The sequence below is a fragment of the Salminus brasiliensis genome, chromosome 1, assembly GCF_030463535.1.
Source record: "Salminus brasiliensis chromosome 1, fSalBra1.hap2, whole genome shotgun sequence".
In the NCBI taxonomy this organism is placed as follows: domain Eukaryota; kingdom Metazoa; phylum Chordata; class Actinopteri; order Characiformes; family Bryconidae; genus Salminus; species Salminus brasiliensis.
The window spans coordinates 16,015,128-16,040,091 of record NC_132878.1 but is presented as its reverse complement, the minus strand read 5'-3'; the positions used below and the strand labels follow the sequence as shown (position 1 = coordinate 16,040,091).

The window sequence follows — 24,964 nt, the reverse complement described above, 5'->3', positions numbered from 1 at the left end:
CAGTGGACACATGGTTGTTAAATAAAAACAAAAAACAAAAGTACAACGAAGGGATTCAATGGATTCAGTCATTTCAAATCTGTAGCTATTTGTTTGAATAGTCCATCCTTTGAATACAACAGAACCAGTGCTGTTGTTGATTGCTACTGCTAGTGGTTAAAACGTCATCGTACTCGTCGCAGCTAACGGGATAAATTATATAAATATATAAATTCTTGGCTTAGAGGTTGAGGAGTCCTTTCAACATTCTTTGTTTAAAACAAGGTGAACATATGGGATCATGCTCAACATGATGGACTAACAAAAGTCTGGACACTATTGTTGAAATGACCATTTCGTTGATTTTCAAAAAGTTCAAATACAGAGTCATGCAGATGCGTGGGCATGTTTGGGTTTTCCAGATCGAAATTATCTGTGACTGTCAAAAGTCAACAGCGAAAAAAGGAAAGGAGCACCATGCAGAAGTTTGGGCAACCCATGATTTCCCCCCCCCCCCCCCAAGATAACTACTTTTTTTCCTCAGACCTTAATGAACTTGTTAGGGCTACGCATTGTTCAATCATTATTAGGAAAGACCAGGTGATGCATTTTTCAAAGCTCTATTCAAAGCAAACTCACTGACAGCTCAAACCATTTTCCAACACTCAGCAGCCACAGAATTCTCTAAGCAGCTGTTGAGCACTCTGACAATTAAATAATAATGTACACAAAGCAGAAGAAAATTAAAGGGAGAAGGCAATGTCGTTTCTTCCGTTTATAACGTAATTAAAAATGGCAGTTAACAGCAGTGGTTGGCATGAAGTTCAGGTCTGGAGGACCAAGAAAACTTTCAAATAGAACACCTCTCCAACTGTTAACCACAGGGGTGGTTTGCGTTGCAGCCAGTGGCACAGGGACACATTTCACTGGAAGGGGGAGAGAGATGGATTCAATGTTATATTAGCAGATTCTGGAGGCACACCATGAAGATGAATGGCTTCTGCACGCAGGATAATAGTCTTAAACACACCTCAAAATCCAAAACGTACACCATGCCAGGTGCCCAAACTTTAGCTTTAGGACACTTTGAAACTACAAAAGACAGAAATAATCTTCCTTAAAATAATAAAGCAATGTTTGATTGTATACATTTTGGAAATCCTGTTTTAAACTATTTATTGTTCACAGTAAGAGAAATGTTTACCAGGGTTGACCAGGAGTGTGACCCAAACTTCTTCATGGCACTGTAGGTATGCAAATTCTCTACAGGAAACTAACTTGAAATCTGTTAATTTAGAGCACAATTTCAATGTATTTGCAGAATTTCCTTCAATACATGCCACATTTTGACCCATTCAAGATGTTAAAAAGAAACTAATCAGTAAATGTGCATTAAAAATGTGTTGTGAATGAATTGTACTTATTTTACTTGGAAAATCAACAAAGTAACTTTTGCATGTGGCTAAGTAAGAACCTACCCACAGAAAACATAATACACATATAAAAGAGATCTGTTTAAAGGGGTGTATTAGAGTGATCTGTGAACGTTCGTCTTCCACAAAAGAAATTCTGTCTTTGTGTCTCAAAAAGAAACAAAAGTACAAAAACAAAAAACAAACAAACAAACAAAGAAACAAAGAAACAAAAAAAAACACAACACAAAACTGTTTCTGTGGTTCGTTCATGAAACAGAAACACGGAAAGAATTATCTTTCAAACACAATGGCAGCACAAGATCATTCTTTCTCATGAACTCAGAAATGGAGAGCTGCTTACACCGTCTTTTGCAACAGGCCCAAGTATAACTTGTAAAAGGACTCTCCAGGTATGTTGTGCACACCTACACTCACCTCACTGCTGTTCCTTCTCCCTTGTCATCCACCAAGACCTGTCTAACAGCAGTGACCTCGCATGCTAAAACCACACTGTTTCCGGAGTGTTTCACAGTCAAGCCCTTTTGTGGCCACATTTTCCTGCGTAACATCAGGTCCGTCCTGCTCAGGGTTTGCCGTTAACGTTAGTCTTAGCGTTTGCATTAGCATTCCTGCGGGCCAGCAGGGAGGAAAGGATGTTGCGGGGCCTGGCAGGCCTTTGGGGGCTCTGGGCTAGGCGCACCATACGTGGTGAACGCCAAACTTTGATGGTGGAGTCATCGCTGGCCGACAGCAGCAGCTCCTGGTCGGCGGGGCTGAAAGCCACAGAGTTGACCACGTCGTCGTGCTGCAGGCGCGCCAGGCAGATGTTGTAGTGGCGGTCCCAGATGTAGCCATGTTTGTCTTCAGCACCGCTGGAGGAGAAATGGAGCCAGATTACACTTCTGCATTCTGCAGAGGTCATTTCTATAGGTGTGTGGTCAAACTTGCATGAAATGTAGGCAAAGAAGTGAATGCTGGATGAGAATGCCAGCTGTCCGTTCTGTTACACCTGATAAAAGACGCTAAAAGAGTGATGGGAGAGGGGCAGGACCAGCCTACAAACCCAGGGAGACCAATTACGCTCTACAGGATTCTCAGGCACGGATGACGTGTGATCTATCAGATGATGGGGATAGCACTCAGGGGCTGGAAAATATGATTTTTGTCTTGTTTATTGTGAACTTGAAGAAACTGCAGTTGGTAAAAAAATGTGTGTCATTTTCTTTCAACTTGAAATAAGATTTGCTTTATGGACACCTTTAATGAAGCATGTGCACAAATGTTTTGTACTCCAACGCGTCAAGTGCTTTTGTCATGGGAAAGAATTAACTGGTTGATCTCACCAAGACAAATTCATTGTATGTGTAACATACTTGGTGAAATAAAGAGATTCTGATTCTGATCTACCAAATCTAATTAGGCTGACATAGGCAAAGCAAATGCCACTTTTTTAATGTTCAAAATACTGCTGGGCATAAAACAAATGATGAGTTAATTATGTCCTAATGTATTATGTATGTAATATTAAGTCCTAATGTCTGGTTAAATCCATGTGAAGTTTCTCTCATTAGAACCAAAATGAACAAAGAGAGGCCATGAAAACAAGCTACGCATATGGTTTCATGCAAAAATGTGTCACGAGGCAATAATACAATGCAAGCAACACTTTGAGGGGCATTTCAGCAACAGCCAAGCCTGGTCAATTTGCTGTCATTCGGGCTGCTGTCATAACAAACCAGCAGTTTAATGGAGTTTCATGCAGAGCTGGTTTGCTTGTACAAACACAACATACATCCTCGCTTCTTTGTTTCAACAGAACAAGTAAAGCAGTAGACACTCCTCGACTGTCGACATGTTTCATTGTTGTAGCTTTTAGAAAAAAAAGAAGACTCCATGAACAGGTGCCCTGATTTAGCCTGTATCACCACTTTGAGTACTGAGCATTGCAATTTCTCTAGTTATGTAATAATTATGTCATACACGTTTGCAATGTGCTGGCTAGCTGAGAGTGTATTTTCCTGGCCTTCTGGATTCTGGAAAACCCAGAAATAATTATGTGTAAATTCTTATAAAGCATCCATTACCACAATCCATACATCTTAGCACAGGTCAGCAGATTTATAGAGGTGGATTGCTGCATTGTTTACCTGGCCACGAAGTCGCGACTGACATCAAGGAAAATGAAGAAGCACTCATCGTTTGGAGTGAAGGCGCGGTGAGCGCGGAGACTGCGGCGCTCCTCTCGCAGGCTCTTCAGGTCAATCACGTGCAGGTCGATCTCCTCAGCAATGGGCGGAGGGGACATGGGGTCTGAAATCACGCAGCCTGCCGGCCATGCACGACTGTTGACATACAGGTACCTGTTTAAAAGAAAAGTTTCATTTAATTCAGTTGCATCAATTTTGGAATATTTAATCAATTACAATAATATTCATGAAAATGCATGTAGATTTTAAGAGATGTTTTCTAAGGAATTGATGTGCACCCTTTTTAGACAATGGGATGTAAGAACCCATTGTTATGTGTCATGTTCCAAGTTTGGTTGTAATAATACCCATTGTTTAAGGTATCTGAAATAGAAAGAATGACATCATTGTGTGATAAATGCATCCTTTGTTTGATAAGACGTGTCTGCGGGTGGATCACACCCACCTGTGGTCTGGCGACAGACCCATTCCGATGATGTGGCCGTGAATATCGATCACATGATCCAGAGAATCAAAGAACTCCTCATTCCTGCGTTCCTTCCCCAGCACTGGCCCACATGTGGTCATCTGATCAGGCATGATCCGCTTAATACCTGACACACACACACACACACACACGGCACATAAAAGTCAAGTGAGTATGCATGTGTCTAAGTATGCCTCTGCTCTTGCTTGATTGCTCTAACTTTAAGACACAACCACTCATGCTGGCAACTCATAAGCCTCAACCAGGCCTAGATTAATTTATAGGCTAAAATCCTGTGTTTCTCTTATGTTAGAAAATAGGACCGTACAGCCACCAGGGCAGCGGTGCTCCTCAGGTCAGGTCAGGTTCATGTCCAGTGACAAAACATAACCTGTTAGCTTGTACGTTAATCATTTAAACAGTTTCAAATGGTGTCTACATAATTAATTTTTGATCTATGGAGTGGCAGCACATGTTAATACTGATCTATGCCAATTTTCCCAAAAGCTTTGCAGTATTAAGATAATCTTAACTGGTAGAGTGTTTAATGGGATTCTCACTCTCAACATTTAGCAATAATCTTTGTGTTATGAGACTTTTGGGAAACCTAGCCCAGCTGACACTACTAGTTAGCTACTGTTAGAGCTAGAACTCAAATCGAAATATGACCTATCTGGTGAGGCGAGTAGGTAAGGCTGCCAGTAGTGAACAATAGATAGGTCTTGTCCTCTGCTTCCCCAGGAACAGTGGGAGTCACCAGGCTGGGGTCTGGAGCTTTAGTGCGTCTGCTTCCCATCAGCCGAGCAACCCGAGCCTCCAGCTCCAGCTCCTGAGCGCCTGCATTCTGAAGACCCTGAGAACCACAATGCACCACACAGTTAATCAATCTTTACAACAGAATTCTATAAAGTTCTTGCACTCAAGCTATCTTTGAATATAGAAATGAAGGCAGCATAATGAGAGGACTGGTATTATTTTGCTACTGGGCTCCCCCTAAAGGTGAGAAGTGTAATTCACTTTTACTCCACTGTTGTAAATACAAATGACGCTTTCAACTCTCCCTCATGAACAGCTCTAAATGTGCATTTATTCACAAGCATGAAAGTGAAAAAAGTATGTGGACAGACACAGTGGAGTAATATTACAGGATTTTACACAAATACGACTTGGGTTATGCAGTTTTCACAAGTTATATAGAGTAGTAGCAATGTTCTAGCCCAGCTAGAGTGGCAATGACCGAGATGGCATGTTTCAGTCAGTGCACCATCAAACCGATTTAAATCTGTTTTTAAGGTAAAACTGCTACATAGTGATGCTACAAAACTAGTCTGCCACTTAAATGGATGCCTTTATGTGGCTTTATGTGATTCACAAGAAATTACTTATGTTTATGAGTTTTTCCTAGAACATCTATTTATACGTCTTTCCACAGAGTACCTTTACCGGGGCTATCTGCCAAGTACACTCTTTAAATTCTTTTTTGCAGCTGCTGTACAGATGCAAATAGCAATATACCAGTGGTTTTCCCCTAAAATGTGCCAGCTTCCTAAGTAAATAGACAAAGGAACCGGAAATTAAACAACTGTCCCTCTGTAAAATGATGCAAGCAACCATACTGGATCAGCTCCAATCAGGAGGAAAGCACCATACACACTCGGCACATTTTTGTTGGGTAAGAGAGGTCTTTTTTTTTTTTTCTTTAGTAAGTATACAGCTGGCCCTAGAGTGGACAGCCCTATCATTTACACCAACAAAAATGCTTACATGTCTAATGTGCTCCAGTCCGGATGAGCTGAAATGGGGAAGGTGCGCTGAGCACCTCATCTCTCCACGCTCTTCCTCTTCATCCTCCTCATCACCTTCATCCTCACTCTCAGACACTCCGAGGTCAAAAAACATGGGCTGGTGCTCCCCATGCTGTTGTGCCTGTGCTCTAGCCTGCGACTGTGCTTCATAGTCCAGCAGCAGGTCCGGTGAGTCATGCCGGCGGCAGTGGGCCACCATCACTGTCCGGATGGTGCTGGCATTGATGTTTTGGATTTTGAAGAGCCGCTTAACCACATTGACGTTCTCTGACTCGATATCCTGGCGAGAAAAAGAGGGGATTAGCCTTCAAATTCAGTGTTTATATATGAGTATAATCAACTTTTTCGAGCAGGGGTTCTTATTGGGACACACCTGGAAGGCTTTGTTGAGCCAAAGCACAGTGCATGAGGTCATGTTGCCGATCCAGTGCAAGTTTCCAGAGATCAGATGAGTCTCGTTCAGCCAGCAGCCAAACACGTCATAGGGTTTATTCCGCACTCGTGACAGCAGTGTGTAGTTTTCTGTGGGCCCAGCAGCAAGTTCAGATTCCAAATATATGTATTGTGCATTAATTTGCACAGTTTGCAAGGTCTTGTGTTGCATAATAACAAGTGCAAAGGTTGTAGCATTGCATTACCATTTAGAGCCTGTAGGGGTGCATCTAGGGGGGGCTAACAGATTAAGAGATTCTCACCTAAGCTGATGACAGCGATCTCGCCAGAGGAGGAGTGGTGTGGGCCGAGGTAGACTCCTGACACCAGTAGAAGGGTGTCATCGCTATTGAACTGGGAGAACTGTGTGTAGCCCCAGTTAAACTGACGCATGCTGGAGCTGTGCACCAAAGAAATGGTTCCATCTGGCCGCTCCGTGTCCCAAAGCTGCCGCAACAAAGATAAATTTTTTAGGCCCCTCTCAGCTATTCAGAAAAGTCGAGCTAAACTTTCAGCAAATGAACGCAGACGACATGATGCATTCATATGGAGACACCAGACAACAGAAATGGTGTTTGAGTTATTAGTGTCTAAAGCCTACTGTATGAAACATTCACTTCATCTATGAAACCCTCCATACTACCTGGATGACATCAGTCGTTGTGTTGGACCAACATAAAAGCCCCATTAGGGACATCAGAGCAGAAGCAGAATCTCACCTTGACAGTGCAGTCTTTGGAGCAGGAGGAGAAGCGGTGTCCACGGTGAGAAAAGGCCAGGTGTAGGACTTGGTCATGATGCTCCCTTAGTGTCTGCACCTCTACGCAGGGGATGCAGTCATACAGACGTTTAAATTCCCTGTACCATGACACAGCCGCTGCAGAATGAAAATACACACAGAATGTAAATCTGAGAAGAAATGATGGTGCACAACCTTTTTCGATAACAGTAAGACCCTTATTAACTTCTATTAATTACCTATTTTTTATTGATGGAACTATCTATTGTAAATACTCACTGTACTGCAAACACATAACTGCATTATACATCACTGTATTTTTCAAGATGTCAAGATTATCTACTATGATACAATGGTCTCTGGTTGCAGTACCTGGGTGGCGGGGCACGGAGCGTGGGATGCGATAGTAGCTGTAGAATAGCTCCCTCCACAAGAACTCATCCTGAGAAACAGCAAACCACTGCCGACATGCTTGCCCAGCCCTTAGCACCGCAGAATGGGGAAGATGCAGAAAGATCTCCAGCACCAGGCTGTCTGGCAGGCCAGGACCACTTGCCATCCTGACATCCTGAGGGAGAAGCAAGAGTATTATTCTCCATTAGTTTTGGACGGTACTGATAAAACTCACATTGCGAAAGAACTTCACCTGGTTCTTAAACAACAGCTTCATAGCCTAGAAAGCCCTGCAGCGCCTCTACTTCCTGCGGAGACTAAGGACTCATCTAACCCTTCCCATCCTCACCATATTCTACAGAGGAACTGTAGAAAGTAATCTGAGCAGCTGCATCACTGTCTGGTTTGGAAACTACAACGTCTCTGACTGCAAGACCTATGGCTTGTTGATGTGATCCATAGAAGCCCCACCTCACAACTTCCAAAGTTCGGTTGGTTACATTTGTTGTGGTGGAACAGGAGGGACCTACTCAATATAGTGGTGTGTTTAAATGTTATGGCTGACTGAAACCTGTATAAGTATGTTACATATTACTGAACCTTGTTGTCAAAACACATTTTCAGTACTGAAAGCTGTGTCTGTGCTACACTGTCCTGTCTGTTTATTGTGCTTACTTGTTCCAGCGTAATTATCATATTCATTGTATTTTTTCTTTGCTCTATGTTTTGAACATTTGCATTTTATGTAGTCTTTCTGTAGCTGCACCATTTTCCTGGAGGATTATTATTATTTCACTTAACTGTGCACTTGTATATGTGTAAAACGTTGTTGTGAACTTGATAACATTTTCAATAAACAACATCTATTCTGTGTTAAAAGAATGTCTTACAAACTTGATATAGGTTGTTCTGACTGGACTGTTTTTTTGTAAAATTATTCCAAATTTAATTTTACAGAAACTTTAAATCATCCAAAAGTATTTGAAGCATCCAGCAAATGGAAAAATAACAATAATTAAAATATATATATATATATATTTATATAACACTTTTAACACAGAGTATATTGTCTATGCTTCATAAAAAGAATGTTTGTTACAATGGATGGGAAATAGAGGATAGCAGAGTACAAATGTGCTGTAACTCTTTAAGAGTACAGAAGGGCCATACGCTCTCTGTAAATATGTTTGTAAGTATTCTAAAAATACAAAAATTAGGAGCGCACAACTATATCAGAATTATATCACCACTGGACAGATATTTATAGTTGACCAAAATTTTAGTGATATTTGCTGTTTACTGTTATCATGATGACCAGATTGTTTAAGTGACACTGGACTACTCAGCAAAAATATCTACATTTGGCTAATGTTACTGTATTTGTTTTTTTTTTTATCTACAAATAAACTTATATTGACCTGCAATGCTCACCAGGTGGATAAAGGCATTTTATAATTGTTTGTGTGTATTGGCTGATACACATGTGACAAATATGTGATATTGACAGCAGCCGACAAATCGATGCATCCCTAAAATAAATCCAATCACGTACAACAATTCTGTATCAATATCAATCACTACACTATCACAATAAAATCTAACACATCTTAAACAAAAACTCCTACAACAAAAACTACAAATGCATCTGGTGGTACCGTTCTAAACAGAATCACCACCAACATTTTCTGGTGTAAGAACAACACACGCAAACATTCTCCAAATGATTGACGGCGTATCGTTTTCTCCCTTTCTAAATAAAGCAGTGCCACCAAGCAGCTGGTTAGAGAAGTAGTTAGTCTAACCGTTTTGTTTCTACAGAGCCACTAAGTATCAAGGTAGAAAAATAATATTTAGAGGCATAACATTTTCCGTAAATTGAACGATCCATTCCCTTTATTTAACAATCTGTTTCCTTCGATTTAATACACTGTTCCCTCAATAACAAAAATCATTCCCTCGATATAATACACTGTTCCCTCAATAACAAATCATTTCCTCGAATAACAAATCGTTCCCTCGATTTAATACACTGTTCCCTCAATAACAAATCATTTCCTCGAATAACAAATCGTTCCCTCGATTTAATACACTGTTCCCTCAATAACAAATCATTTCCTCGATTTAATACACTGTTCCCTCAATAACAAATCATTTCCTCGATTTAATACACTGTTCCCTCAATTTAATACACTGTTCCCTCAATAACAAATCATTTCCTCGATTTAATACACTGTTCCCTCAATTTAATACTGTTCCCTCAATAACAAATCATTTCCTCGATTTAATACACTGTTCCCTCAATTTAATACACTGTTCCCTCAATAACAAATCATTTCCTCGATTTAATACACTGTTCCCTCAATTTAATACTGTTCCCTCAATAACAAATCATTTCCTCGATTTAATACACTGTTCCCTCGATTTAATACACTGTTCCCTCAATAACAAATCATTTCCTCGATTTAATACACTGTTCCCTCAATTTAATACACTGTTCCCTCAATAACAAATCATTTCCTCGATTTAATACACTGTTCCCTCAATTTAATACTGTTCCCTCAATAACAAATCATTTCCTTGATTTAATACACTGTTCCCTCAATAACAAATCATTTCCTCGATTTAATACACTGTTCCCTCAATTTAATACACTGTTCCCTCAATAACAAATCATTTCCTCGATTTAATACACTGTTCCCTCAATTTAATACACTGTTCCCTCAATTTAATACACTGTTCCCTCAATAACAAATCGTTCCCTCGATTTAATACACTGTTCCCTCAATAACAAATCATTTCCTCGATTTAATACACTGTTCCCTCAATAACAAATCATTTCCTCGATTTAATACACTGTTCCCTCAATTTAATACTGTTCCCTCAATAACAAATCATTTCCTTGATTTAATACACTGTTCCCTCAATTTAATACTGTTCCCTCAATAACAAATCATTTCCTTGATTTAATACACTGTTCCCTCAATAACAAATCATTTCCTTGATTTAATACACTGTTCCCTCAATTTAATACTGTTCCCTCAATTTAATACACTGTTCCCTCAATAACAAATCGTTCCCTCGATTTAATACACTGTTCCCTCAATAACAAATCATTTCCTCGATTTAATACACTGTTCCCTCAATAACAAATCATTTCCTCGATTTAATACACTGTTCCCTCAATTTAATACTGTTCCCTCAATAACAAATCATTTCCTCGATTTAATACACTGTTCCCTCAATTTAATACTGTTCCCTCAATAACAAATCATTTCCTTGATTTAATACACTGTTCCCTCAATAACAAATCATTTCCTTGATTTAATACACTGTTCCCTCAATTTAATACTGTTCCCTCAATTTAATACTGTTCCCTCAATAACAAATCATTTCCTTGATTTAATACACTGTTCCCTCAATAACAAATCATTTCCTCGATTTAATACACTGTTCCCTCAATTTAATACACTGTTCCCTCAATTTAATACACTGTTCCCTCAATAACAAATCATTTCCTCGATTTAATACACTGTTCCCTCAATTTAATACACTGTTCCCTCAATAACAAATCATTTCCTCGATTTAATACACTGTTCCCTCAATTTAATACACTGTTCCCTCAATTTAATACACTGTTCCCTCAATAACAAATCATTTCCTCGATTTAATACACTGTTCCCTCAATTTAATACACTGTTCCCTCAATAACAAATCATTTCCTCGATTTAATACACTGTTCCCTCAATTTAATACACTGTTCCCTCAATTTAATACACTGTTCCCTCAATAACAAATCATTCCCTCGATTTAATACACTGTTCCCTCAATTTAATACACTGTTCCCTCAATAACAAATCATTTCCTCGATTTAATACACTGTTCCCTCAATTTAATACACTGTTCCCTCAATAACAAATCATTTCCTCGATTTAATACACTGTTCCCTCAATTTAATACACTGTTCCCTCAATTTAATACACTGTTCCTTCAATTTAATACACTGTTCCCTCAATTTAATACTGTTCCCTCAATAACAAATCATTCCCTCGATTTAACAACCTGTTCAAACAATCAACAATCAATTCCCTCGATTTATTAAGTCGTTCTTTCAATTTAACAAAACCTTCCCTCCCTTGGGGTGATACTTTAGTTAAACAATTTATTAACAATTTATTTAATAAAGGGATTTATTTATAAACTAAAGAGACAGATTGACCACATTTATTGAACGATTCATTAAATTAAAGCAATGATTTATTAAACTGAAGAAAGGAACTGTAAAACTGAAGTAAAGATTTATGAAACCGAGATTGAACGTTTTAAGTCTCTAAATATGCTGATCTAGCGAACTTTATTCCTCGGGGAGGGGGCGTACATTTCTAATAACTGTCAGAGGAGACGACGTTCATTTAACGTTATTGCTGTGAATGAGACTGTACTGTACTGTACTGTACTGTAGCGTTAGCTAACTTAAACCATTTCTTCGAGCTTCGTCCAGCTAAACGCAGCCTAACTTACACTCCATATGGAGATTATACCCAGAGCTAACGTCCTCTTGTGCAGATTAAAAAGCCATATAAGTTGTACAACAATATAGGACAAGTTCTAGACCCTTAATGGAAGTTAAACGGTACCAACTCATCCAACTTTCGCCGTTTTTGGAGACTACAGAGAATCAGGTCTCACTAAAACTGGCTAAAAACAAAGCTAAGCTAGCGCTAGCTAACTAACGGGGAGGCTACGCTGATTAGGCTGGGCAGCTTCCGCGACTTATAAAATATGCTTGGCAAACACATTTCAGTTTCATATGTTATTCAAACTGATATTCATGAATTCATCTCACTTTGGTCTCACCTGCCAAACGCCGAAGTTACTGAACAAAGCGAAAACGTAGGTACAATTTCTGATGACACCGGCTAAAGCGACTAGCCCCGCTACCAGACCAAACAAGTCGAGCGGGAGGAATCCGATAGTACGGTATTTGGTCGAACAGTGTAATCAATCCCCGAGTAAAAGTCTAGATAACTGTCAATTGAAACTGAGCAGCTCCGCTTCGCTTCTCTACAGGACAGAAAGGCCAGAGATCATCTGGAAAGAAAACTAATCTGGTACTAACGTACATAAATAAAACCAACTGAGCAGCAACCATGCTGTTCTGATTAATAATCAGCGGTAAGAGGAGACTCACCCCAGTTCACCCCAGCAGTCCGGGCGATGATCAGCAGCGGTGGAGCAGTGGTCTCATAGAAAGCTAGAAAAGCCTGTAGATTCAGTGTGTGTGAAATGTAGCAGCTATGTTAGCACTGTGTGATTAATATACAAGCTGTTATTCTGTTTTCCTCAGCACTTTACATTTTAACATTTAAATGACCGAAACCCAACACTGCTCGTATCAATTTACCACAAGCGTCTGCTCTAGCTACCTCTATAGCAGGCTAACGAAGCTGGATATTTAGGGACTGGGATTAGGCAGAAATAAGCATAAGGCATAAGGTGACATTGTGGTTGTTTTTAATAAGACGTGGGCACAAGATAATATATTGAGACCACTATATACTATATACTATATTGTGACCTCAATGTATTATTTTGTGGCCACTTGAAACTTTATTTGTGGCCTCAATATGTTTTATTATTATTATTATTATTATTATTAATAATAATAATAATAAAAACAACCACAATGTCACCTTGGGGTTTCCTTAGATATTTGACCATTAATTATTTTTCCCCCTAACTTATTATAATGGTCACATGGCTCAAGCATGTTCTGTGATTATTTTGTCATCCATATTGTCACCGTTGTGGTAATTTTTAATAAGACGTGGGCACAAGATAATATATTGAGACCACTTAAAAAAATTCTATACTTCTGTACAATATACTATATACTATCTTGTGATATTAATGTATTATTTAGTGGCCACTTGAAACTTTATTTGTGGCCTCAATATATTATCCTGTGCCCACGTCTTATTAAAAACAACCACAATGTCACCTTAGGGTTTCCTTAGATATTTGACCATAATTTTTTTTAGCTTAATTTATTATGCTGGTCACATGGTTCAAGTATGTTCTGTGATTATTTTGTTGTCTCAATATATTACCCTGTGCCGACCACCATGTCACCTTAAGGGCTCTGTAAATATCTTATTGAATCCTTTGTTTGAACAGAGACTAGTAACTTTGTTGCCGCAATATATAGTAGATATTTAAGAAAGGCCTCTGATTGATTTTTTATCCTGATTTCTTACGCTGGTTTGTTGGTATTGTTGTCAGCTAATTGATTCTATCGTATAAGATAATCACATGGCTTAAGTGTGTGTATTTTGACTGATCTCAGGAATTTCCTACTTGGCTGAGAAGCTTGCTGCCTGCTGTAAGCCATCACGACGACCAGTCACAAACGTAGGATGACACAGCGGCGGTACGTACACCACAAAACCACATCACACATGACCTTGTATTGCACGTTTGCTGTTTACTAATTCAGTGCTTACAGGAAATTGACACTAAAATGTATAATGTATGTTTTGACCCCATATGGTGCCTGTATAATAGATTGCATTATATAGGCCATTTGTAAAACTTGTTGGGACAGTTCTGGACATAATATATGCCCAAGAAACTGGTCCATAGTCTTCTATTAAAATGTGTTCTGCAATACAGGATTTCAATCTCTGTGCTGAAAATAATGATGACTTGCCTTTAAACTCTGAAGTTAGGAGATGGGCATTTCTGATAGTTCTTTCAGTTCAGACAGCATGATCCCACACACCTTACCAGTGCTACCCAGACTAATGGAATAAAAACGCAGAAATACACCACTGTTTAAGCAATCTTGTTTTACTCATAATTGCCGGCTTGATATTTCCCCCATTCACATTGACAACAACTGCGACTAACATCATATAGCTTAATGCATAGACCCAAGCAAGTTATCCAGCATTCTTGGAATTGCGCTGTGTGTAAAAATTAGCATATATAACCAACATCTAGTGCGATTTCATACTTCAAGATGCAAAAATGAACAAAGAAATGGTACAGCACAGAGAAAGGTCAGAAATAAACAACTTTTAACAGTTATACACCATGAATCCATGTCAGAACTGTTATTATTTTAGAAAATCATTTACAGAGGCAGAATATTTATATAGACTAATCTTTAAAGCTTGCAACAGCTGCTCGTCCAGAGAATGCATCAATTGGCTATAAATGAACCCCTTGGTCAGTGTAGCTCAATCATCAGAGACTGGGATAACAGTGAATTGGTGCAGTTTCCCAAAAGCATCATAGTGTTAAAATCATCTCCTCTATTACGGAGTCACAGAGAGATACTTGCTGTACCGTCTCTTAATGTTCTTTGAGCTACAATACTTTTGGGAAATTCACCATAGGTCTGAAAGAATCCATAGCAGCAGGCTGGCATGTCACTCTGTTAGCCATGTGAGCAGCTGAGGGGTATAGTAGGTGATGATGATGTCTGCTCCTGAAAGAAAGCAAAGACATAGAAAATTGTTAGGAGGCACACATCTTTCTTAAAACACTGGATATTTCATGCCTCTGTAAATGTAAAGAGGGGCACCAAGTATTACATTCCATGTGGAACTTGGATTTATTGGGAGAATCTACCTCGGTTTCTGTGTGTCACATGTTGGTGGCTTTGAATGAATGCTTGCACTGTTTACTGAATACTTACAGTTACTCTAGAGTAAATTAAGGTGCATTATTCAGTGTTTCATGCAATACCCTAAAAGCACAGTGGCGTAAGAATCTATTTCGAGAGTGTTGGATCCTCTCAGCATTATGCGAGAATTGGTATTTCTTGTTCTTGGGCTCCTTCTACAGTCAGGAAGTGCAATTCACGCTTTAAGCCATCCATAAAGGACACGCTTTACACTTGAATTTTTGGACAAGCTAAGATATACAGATCTGTCACTGAAAGTGAAAGTAGCATGTGGACTGAGGCGGTAGAGTAATAGTACAGAATTTTACACATTTATGACTATTGTTATGTTCTTACGAGCATCATCCTGCCCGCTTCACGTACATAGTGCAATTAGCAGTGTTTTGAGCCTGGAGTTGCAAAGATATTCTGATCATTACAAGTCAACGGAATGTCAAACTGATTTTGTTACTTTAATATTTTAATGTTACTTTAAAGCCGGTACACCACCTGACTGACAGGTTCTAGCCATGTTCTATAAGAGGATTTGTGTTATTGTGTTTTCTGTTTTAGGCCTCTATGTTTTGGGGATTTTTGGTTTTGATTTTTGTTTGTTTGTTCAGTAATTTAATTTGGTAATAACTTACATTACAAGCATATTTTAAAGTTATAGTATATAGCGAATAGCAGTATAGCAGCATAGTTTTCCATGTATGGACCATATTGTGTCACAGTATAGTAGTATAGTACAGTATTATAGTAGCAACTGTACATTAATATAAAAAGTATACATAAATACTTATATATATATAAAAATATATAAGCAAGCGCATAGACAGAGTAGACAGAGTGAAATTCTGAGACTTTATCTGCGGCCGCTGGTTGTCACACCTGCTCTGCGGAAGGCGGTCATGGACTCAAGGACAGCTGTGCGCAGGTCAAATGCTCCTGCCTGCGCTCCGTGCCACAGCATAGCAAACTCTCCGGACACGTTGTAGACTGCCAGCGGATGTGTGGGGTGCTGCAGAGAGAAAAAACACAATATCAGGACCCGTTCAAATATAGGGTCATGTTCCCACACAAAGATTTAAAATAAAATAAATTTAACTAAAATAATTATTATATCATGTTTAGTCCCATCACTGTAACCTGATTGCATGAGATGCTTTCTGAGTAGCTCCCTTACTGTATCCTATACATCCATTAAAGTAACAATGAACAACCAGTGGCTGTCACCCTGAGAGCAGCTCTATTCAATGTAACTACTCTGTAGAACACAAATAAGAGTTCTCATTGTATAACTGTCTGAAAATATGATATTTTCCTGTAATTATCAATAATGCAGAATAAAGCATGAAAATGTACGGCAGAGATTCCACCAGTGTTCCACCAAGTAAATAATCCTGCTCTGGATTTTGTTCCAACTACAGGACTTTTCCAGTTTGCTCAAACCAGACGCAGGTGTGGAAAAGGAAGTTGGAGCAAAATCCAGAGGATTTTTACTTTCAAGTACCAAAATACCCACTTTTAAATTCCAAGACTTACAAAACAGCCCTTCATACTATGGTAGTGAATATTGTATTTGATATGGCAGGCTCGAACATAGCCGTCATAAGTGGTTGGGTAGTAATACACACCTTGTTCTTAACCTCTCTGAGAATATCAAGGTAAGGCAGTCCTGGCTTCACCATCAGCATATCCGCTCCCTCTTTCACATCTCGATCCTAATAACCCATGACACAGACATAGGTTCCATTATTATTATCACTGTAGTACAACAGTTGTTGGTTTTCAGTTGGCTTAAATAAATAATTCTGGAGGAAATGTGTAGTACCCTAATTCCTAAACTGATTCTTTATCTTTGCAGTGAAGCACATATAGCACAGCCCGTGGTTCAGTGGTTAAAGCATGACGACACTAGTGATGACAGGGTTTTGGGTTCGCTGCCTGGGCAAGGCAAGCTGTTGGGCAAGGCCCTTCACCCTCTTTGAGCAAGGCCCTTCACCCTCTGCTGACTGTTCACTGTGTGTTTGCTCACTAATGAGTATGTGTGTTAGTTTGACACCTGTATGAAACTTTTATCTATAAAATACAAACATTATATAAAATATTATTACATAATATGTATATAAAATATATATTATAGAATAATTATTACATAAATATTATATACAAATTGTTATATTAAGTCATCAAGATGGCAGCTACTGATGTTTTCATATATGTAATGCACCACTGTTGATTTTTAAGACAAATTACCAGTTACAACATCCTATGCAAAACCTACGAAGCAAACACTATACACTAAATATGTGTTGGCTGACTGAGTGCATTCAGGATAGGGGAAACTGTGCATTTGATTTCTTGCTAAACTCTTCCTTAAAAAGACGTTTGAGGTCTTATTTTCATACACAGGCTCGCAGTGCTAGTCCTCGGGCACCAGGGGGCAGCTGATAGCATCGCCTGTCTCCAAAAGCTGGTTTGGACTGGGCAGCATCCCTGTAAACGGTATACATTCTTTAAGGCAAACATATCACATAACATCACAGTGGTCACAACGGTCATAAATATGGATTTAAAATTGAGAAGAACTAACAAAAACACTAGAAAGTGAGGGTTTTTTGAGTGTGTGAGTTACCTGAAAGGTCCATAATAGCAGGAGGCAAACTTAGCACTGTAGCTCATCACTGAAACCTGAGGGCAGAAAGGGCATCAGAAATGATCTTCTTAGCTTTTTGTCCAGTGTAAAGGTACTGGACATGGCCAAAGGACAGTCTAGCATTTTCTCTTATTGACTACCTTGTTGCTGAGGTCATTGGATATCAGTGCTTGTTTAATGGATCCGATCCTTCCGTCCATCATGTCCGAGGGAGCAATGATGTGGCAACCTTGATGGACACACAAAATGACACATAAGCACATCTCCTTCTTCACATCCCTCTGTAGGGGACTAGAATTGGTTATCCAATGACATCATTTAAAAGAAACATTTTTGGTGCTTTTGTGTGTAAGAGTGTAGTATGAGAAAATTGAAAAGTGAGTTAAAGAAATTACTTACCAGCACGAGCATAAGCTAACGCCACCTCTGCCAGTCTCATACAACTTGCAGCATTATCCAGGGTGCCATCTTCACGCAGGATCCCTGGAGTATAGATAAAGGAACACATTCACAAACAATCAAAAGGCACAGTCATCTACAGGTTACTCTCAGTGGAAACACAAAGAATACTTTAGCTATGTTTCCATCCTAAGGATTTCTTAAGAAAAGCGTTTATGTCTGGAATATTGCATGAAATTTCATGAGCGTTTTCCTGTGCAACAGATAAATGGGTTATCAATACTAGAAATGTTGAAAAGACTTGCACTGGAAACATGAGTGCATATGGTAAATAGTGTTTTTAGGGGTGTAATAGGGTATTAACTATATTAATACACTGTACACCCAATTAGGGTAAATAGAAAGTTATCAAGCAGTTCAAAAATACCAGATCCCCCACCGAACAGCTCGAATGATATGAAAAGTAGAACTAAGTAGTAGAACTAAATCTAACAGAAATTCTTGATTAGTAGATTATGGTGATCATGGAAACTAATGCTACAGAATTGATAACATGAATTTAGAACTTTTACACAACATATAGATAACTAAAACCTGAGTGACAACACTGTTTTACAAGATATGACATCTTAATTTAAAGTTTTTAGTAAAAAAAAAGACATTTTTATTGTATCGCTTGTAATTTGTGTAGAAATGTAATTAGTGTCTATGCAAACACTTCTTAGTTGTTCAATCATTACCAGTACATATGTACTGTTGGAATGATGCAACACAAAGGCAGATAATAAGCGTGCAAAATTAGACTGACCACAGTGGCCGTGTGATGTGTAAGGACAGAGGCAGACATCACAAGCCAAAACCAGATCAGGGAAAGTGGCACGAAGTTTCTTCACCGCCTGGACGGCAGGAGTGTCATCAGTGTCAGCTCCAGAACCCCTCTCATCCTGTAATGACAGTAATAATAATTATTTTAGATCCTCTCCACACCAACGCTGCTAGAATGCAACACTGACAGCACTGTGTGAAAGCCTCTGCTCACCTTTTCAATTTTTGCAGGAACTCCAAAAATCAGCACGCATTTCAAGCCTTTTTCCACTAGGGGGCGCAGCATCCCCTCAAGCTTATTCACTCCATATCTAGAATCAAAGATCATAAAGTACAACAGAATTGATCTCCTTACTGTAGGGCGATGGAACTGCACCACAAGTTTAGAGACAATCTTGCTTTAAGCTGAATGGCTTTAAAGAATTGTGATAAACCACAAATCACACCAACCAAGACAGCATTTGGTGTGATGTGTGGTGCGGAGTATGCTTCTTTAGTTTTGTTCTGCATGTACAAGACTACTGTTTCTTCCAAAATTAAGGGTATAAAAACTTTATGTTGGAGTCTCTACTGTCCAGGAAAGGTATTCTACTAGATCTTGGACCACTGCTTTGAGGATTTGATTGCATTCAGTGACAAGAGCATTGGTGAGGTCAGGATACTGAACATTGGTGATAGGCATGGTGCCAGTAGGTTGATCTCCTCCAGTAAAATAGCTGAACGCATTAACTGGAAGGGATTCTATTGGCAATACTTCTGTACAGAGACTCTGGCAAGCTGTGCCATCTCTGTCAGCAATGGGTGCAAAGTAGCTGAATACATTTATTAGAAAGGGTGTCCACAAACATATGAACATACATATATACTTTGATTAGTATATTAGAAGTATTATTAGTATTATAGTATTATTAGAAAGCTAATACTCAGTTTTTAATTTTATGGTATTGGAACCTGAAATTGAAAACACAGATAGTGAAAATCCAGCCCTGCTTATTTATACCAAACAATTAGCATAGTATTTCTGATACTGATAAACCACCCTTACACGACAGGTGTGACCATTTGCTATGTGAGTCTATAAAACCAGAAAACTTGCCTTTTTCTGGAGAAATAGGTCATGTTAGAAACCTTTTGAGCAAGATTATTAGAGAGTTCCTTAGAACGGCATGTTTGCACAAAGCCAACTGGTGTATAAACATTCATTACATGTTAGCTACATTACCCTTGTAGCTCCTGCACTAAACTACAGGACACATCTAGGCTAATCAACTACATTTTACAACCTTTTCCTTTGTAATTAGCGAACAAGATGGTAAAGTTGTGAAAGCATTAAACTGTGCAGTGATATTTAATGTAAGGTTGTGATGCCTGATGTGCTCCTATGGTAATTAGGCAATCTTTGAAATTCAGCCATGTTGCAGTTAGTTGCAGTACTGTCCCACAGTAGCAGGAAGAGTAGAAAAAGCTCATGATGACGATGATGAAACTTTTAATGTTGCTGGAAGTATGAGATGGGAGTTTCTTTATGAGCAGTGTACTTTAACTTCCTTGACCTTCTTTACACCTGATATTAACATGAGCTGTTAGTGATCAGATAACAAGTGGTCAGCAAGACACAGTCATTTACACCTGGCACTGAAATTCTGCCAAATTTACACATTTTAAGTCCCAAGCAGCAGACATTTGCTGGCCTTAGTATGGCAGCATTGCTGTTCTCAGAGAATATGTCCCACAAACATTTTTGACTAAATGGACAAAGATAACTAACTATTGTGGCCTTTAATGGAAAACTGTATTTACCTTGGCATGGTTGAATAATCAGTGCATGAAAGTGACATAGCTTGATCCTCAAACACTTGTGTCCTCTTTAAAAGTCTGGCATTAACAAAACTGGTAGGAACAGCCTCAAATCATTATATTTACACCCCCAAAATTTACAAACACCCAGACCACTAGTGAAAGCCATTCAAGGCCAAATGCAACAGCAGCTTTGGAAGAACCTGTAAGTTAAGCCAACTGTGGAAAGCCATGGGAGTGACTAAAAAGGCTAAAAGTCTAAAAGGTAAGGCTAGGCTGACTGGAGGAAGCCAGTGAATAGAACGGTAAAGGCTAACCCAGCAGACTGGCCTTTCTGCTAGCTAACTGCTCTGCGCACTCCCCATACAGTGTGCAGGCACAGAGAGGTCAGGAACACTGTCTGGTAATAATTACAAAAATATATGTTTTTTTTCCACAGCGCCAAGCTAGGCTAGACTAGACTATGCTATATAGCAACTGTGATCTACCGTGCTGCTGTAAACAATCCAATAAAAAAAGTGCTTATAATTTATCTATGAATTTTTGCTCCAATCAAAGTCACATAATTTCTATTTTTAAATACTAAATTGAATGCATTCTGTCACACCATTAAACGAAACAGCTGCTTTCACTCCCGCTGTTATAGCCACAAGATCCTGCTGTAGAAGCACGGAGATGCACATGATTTTGAATAGCTGTTCTTTTGATCACTCTTAATAGTCATTTGTTTATTTGTTTATCTATCCTATGCACATCTTGCTTGTCCTCCTAAGCAAAAGATGTGGCGTACAACTTGGAAGGAGTGAGGATATTGAAGTAAGGGGCCCAAATTCCAAACATTGTATTTCTGCATATTTAATACATATCCGGTATGTATGTAGGTACAACCAAATTCAAATTAATTAAAATTAATTAGTGACACTTTAGCTATATGGTCATAGGATGAAATGTTACTGATAAGGCATGCTAATCAATGTCTGAACACAGTCTTACTTGACAGGATTAAAAAACCTATAAACCTATGTGTCCATAATATGGAATTAATCTGCACGTTTCTGTACCCTGTAGTAGAACATGCCGTATACAGCTGGAATAGGGCGATGCTCTTTAGGGCGAGTTCTTTAAAAGGAAGAACAAACTGAATCTCACTTTTATCTTTGTTTCTAAAGAGCTTGCGATGGATACACCCAGCCCAGTGCTTATCTATGCTCCCCAGCCTGGCCAAACGATCACTTCACCTTCTCTGTGACTTACAAAGACCCAGATATATCCTTTGTGCATTATGCATACATTAACATGCCCACTGCTCCTTAACACATCCCTCATTTGTGCCACAGCGGTAATTTCAGACATTACCTTCTGCCCATTCCATCCCTATTTGTTAACTGCAACATTCATCCAATCTTGGCCAGCACCATCACATTAAAACCTCAATCTCATTCTTCAAAGCTAGAGAAGTAGGTAACAGGCCAGGAACGCTTTAAATAACATCATTAAACACACAAGCATTAAAGTGTCAAAACTGTCCCCAAGATGTAAGAAGGAGTGAGGAGTGATACCTTGCTTGTCCGGGTAAACTTGCAATAGGTTCCACTGCATCAGGACTGTCACTGTGTAGAAAGACAACACAGCTTTAGGACAAAGGGATTTCAAGCATTTAGTGTATATGTGTCTCTTATTCATGCCAGAAGTAGAAGCATCAAAACAGGATAATAAGGGGTCTCTAGTGATCTCTAATTAAGCTTGTCTTTCGAAGCGCTCCACCTGTGCAGATACATGAAAGATAGACTGCATTACGTGATGAAGATGGGGTAGATGAGGTTGTCTGGTTTGAGGTCAGAAGCACATGTCTGCCAGTGTCTGAGAGTGGGGTGGAAGTATCCGCTGTGCAGGATCGAGTCGGCCGGCTGAGTCATTGTCCTGAAGATACAAAGAACACAGTCCCTAACACTCCTCTCTTTGTTAACAAGAACTTCCTCATTGCAGGGCGACTACATCAACAGTCCAGTGATCCCAAAGACTTTTATACACAGGGAGTAAAGGTAACAAGAATGATAAACAAGAGGTTCACAAAGTCTGTTTTGGTCACATTTCAATTTACTGATTATGAATGACTGAAGTCACTTCTCAAAGTGTCTGAAAGGCACGGGAGTCTATTTAAAAAAAATAAAAAAGACGAGTCACTGAATCCTGGTATTCAGGAACCCAGAGTCAACTCTAAAGCTTTGAGATTGATTCCACACACAGAGTCTTTCCTGCAAGTTTGTAGAAGTAAATATGGAGACGCAAAATGTTATAAGAAGATAATGTGAAGTAAAAAAACATAATGAAAAAAGAAGTAGTGCTGAAACCACTCAAATGAGCTGACGGATCAGAAACAGGTATGGGTTAACTGGTCCTTGTGCAGCTAGCTAATAAGTTAATGTAGCTATGTTAGCTTCCCAAACTGCCCTGCATTTTAAGCTGATATTTAATCAAGAATCTGTCATTTATACAATCAATTAATCATTATGTTGTTAATTAATCAATATTATAAATAATTATTAGTTAGTACATTTCTGCATCATTATTATCCAAAATAATAAAAAGAATGCCAATCTTTTTACATTATCTTCCATCCAGAAGTAAGGTTTCTTTTTCATTCTCCTGTAAAGTTGTTGTTATGTGGAGGTTTGCTGAGTGGTCCTAATGGTGAGACCAAAAAGTCACAAGGGTCCCCAGCCTAAATTACACCTTTGCCCAGTGCCATGAAGCATGTTTTAAAAACTGAGTGTGTAAAGCAATGTAGGTTGAAATTATACTGCTCTTTCCATTCATTTCAGACACAACCAAGCCCCACTTGGAGTTTAGACACCCTCCATGGGCAGGCATGCGAGATTAATATCCATTAAAAAAACATTCCACAACATTTGCTTACTGATGCTTATCCATGCTTCAACACAGCGAACAGCATTCTTCACTTCTGTTGTTCAGCTGTTAATACTTTTGCATTTATGAAGAAGCCCAAAACCATGGCAAGCTGTTTTAGCCTAAAAGACCAACAGAGATACAAACTGTAACTCACGTTTTACTAGTAAAAACTCAAACTGTCTGTACTGCAATGTTCCCTTTACATATCAACTACATATCAACAACTATGAAATGTTCAGACTAGTAATAATATCTACACTACAAAGCCATTCTGACTCTGTAATGTCATTTCAACTAGTTATGACTATCTACAGGTCCATTTTTATTTGTAAAAATAATCAAAAATAAAAATATTTAATAATTATTACTGTTTACTAGTAGAAAATGTCATTCCAGATATCTACACTGTAATTCTGACTGGTAAAAAGTCCAGGACCACATATCACCATATTAAGTTGTAATTCAATATATACACTGTGTTTATAGTTTCAGATATCTACAATTTAGTTTTGACAAGTTATAATAAAAGTAATAATAACACTGAGATCTAAAGCTAGAACACAGAATTGCGTATCTGGTTTATATTGATTATAACTTGAAAAGCTCTGAGTAAAACTAGTAGAAATGTAGATTACAGATATAATCAGTAGTAACATATAACTAGTACAATTACATTAAGCATTTCTAGGAAGACCTTAGTAGTATGACCATTATTACCAGTAAAACTGAATTAGAGTTTGCTTTACTGGTGGCATTTTAAGCTAAAACGGATTGCCATGAAAAAAAGCTTTCGAGGAAATGAGCTGCTCATTTTGGACACTGAAGTTGACTGAAGTTCTGGTGGTCGCACTGCTGAAGTAGGTCAAGGTAAGACAACATCAGAAGTCCTGGAAGACAATACTGTCCTTTCACTACTTCATCTACCTCTCAACACGTTAGAGTGAGGCAGGCGTAACATACACACGTTGTCTAAATTGAGAACTTGTCAAATTCTGCTTTTCTGGATTTCACCCTTGGGGGAATTAGCTGCCAGGAGCTAGCTAAGTGAAGTTGGCGGTCTCCCTGCAATCCCACAGAACCCGAGAGACCACCATGCATACGAATACCACTAGAGATAATGCGACTGACACAGAGACAGAGGGAAACTTACTGCAGTAAGCTGTCCTCAAATAAGGTTCACAGCAAGGTTTCTCTGCTGCTTCGTCTTCTTCTGCTGCTGCTGCTGCTGCTGTAAGTGTGTGTGTGTGTGTGTGTGTATGTTGCAGCGTGTGC

The 24,964-nt window shown here is 38.9% G+C and overlaps 2 protein-coding genes across 2 annotated transcripts; both read right to left on the bottom strand.

Moving 5' to 3' along the window:
* Positions 1-492: 492 nt before the first annotated feature.
* Positions 493-12,373, bottom strand: fbxw5 (F-box and WD repeat domain containing 5). The gene is made up of 10 exons (XM_072673259.1): positions 12,291-12,373; positions 7,416-7,611; positions 7,024-7,181; positions 6,568-6,751; positions 6,246-6,394; positions 5,832-6,152; positions 4,737-4,920; positions 4,047-4,194; positions 3,542-3,754; positions 493-2,266 (listed from the first exon to the last, which is right to left on the bottom strand). Exons 2-10 carry the CDS (start codon positions 7,600-7,602, stop codon positions 1,978-1,980), a joined length of 1,833 nt encoding a protein of 610 aa, XP_072529360.1. The 5' UTR covers positions 7,603-7,611; positions 12,291-12,373; the 3' UTR covers positions 493-1,977.
* Positions 12,374-14,266: 1,893 nt separating this feature from the next.
* alad (aminolevulinate dehydratase) lies at positions 14,267-24,956 on the bottom strand. The gene is made up of 12 exons (XM_072673235.1): positions 24,843-24,956; positions 22,580-22,702; positions 22,342-22,392; positions 19,200-19,296; positions 18,969-19,104; positions 18,161-18,244; positions 17,902-17,990; positions 17,741-17,796; positions 17,514-17,601; positions 16,740-16,826; positions 15,994-16,123; positions 14,267-14,925 (listed from the first exon to the last, which is right to left on the bottom strand). The coding sequence occupies exons 2-12, from the start codon at positions 22,696-22,698 to the stop codon at positions 14,867-14,869; spliced, it is 996 nt and encodes a 331-aa protein (XP_072529336.1). The 5' UTR covers positions 22,699-22,702; positions 24,843-24,956; the 3' UTR covers positions 14,267-14,866.
* Between the last annotated feature and the right edge of the window lie 8 nt (positions 24,957-24,964).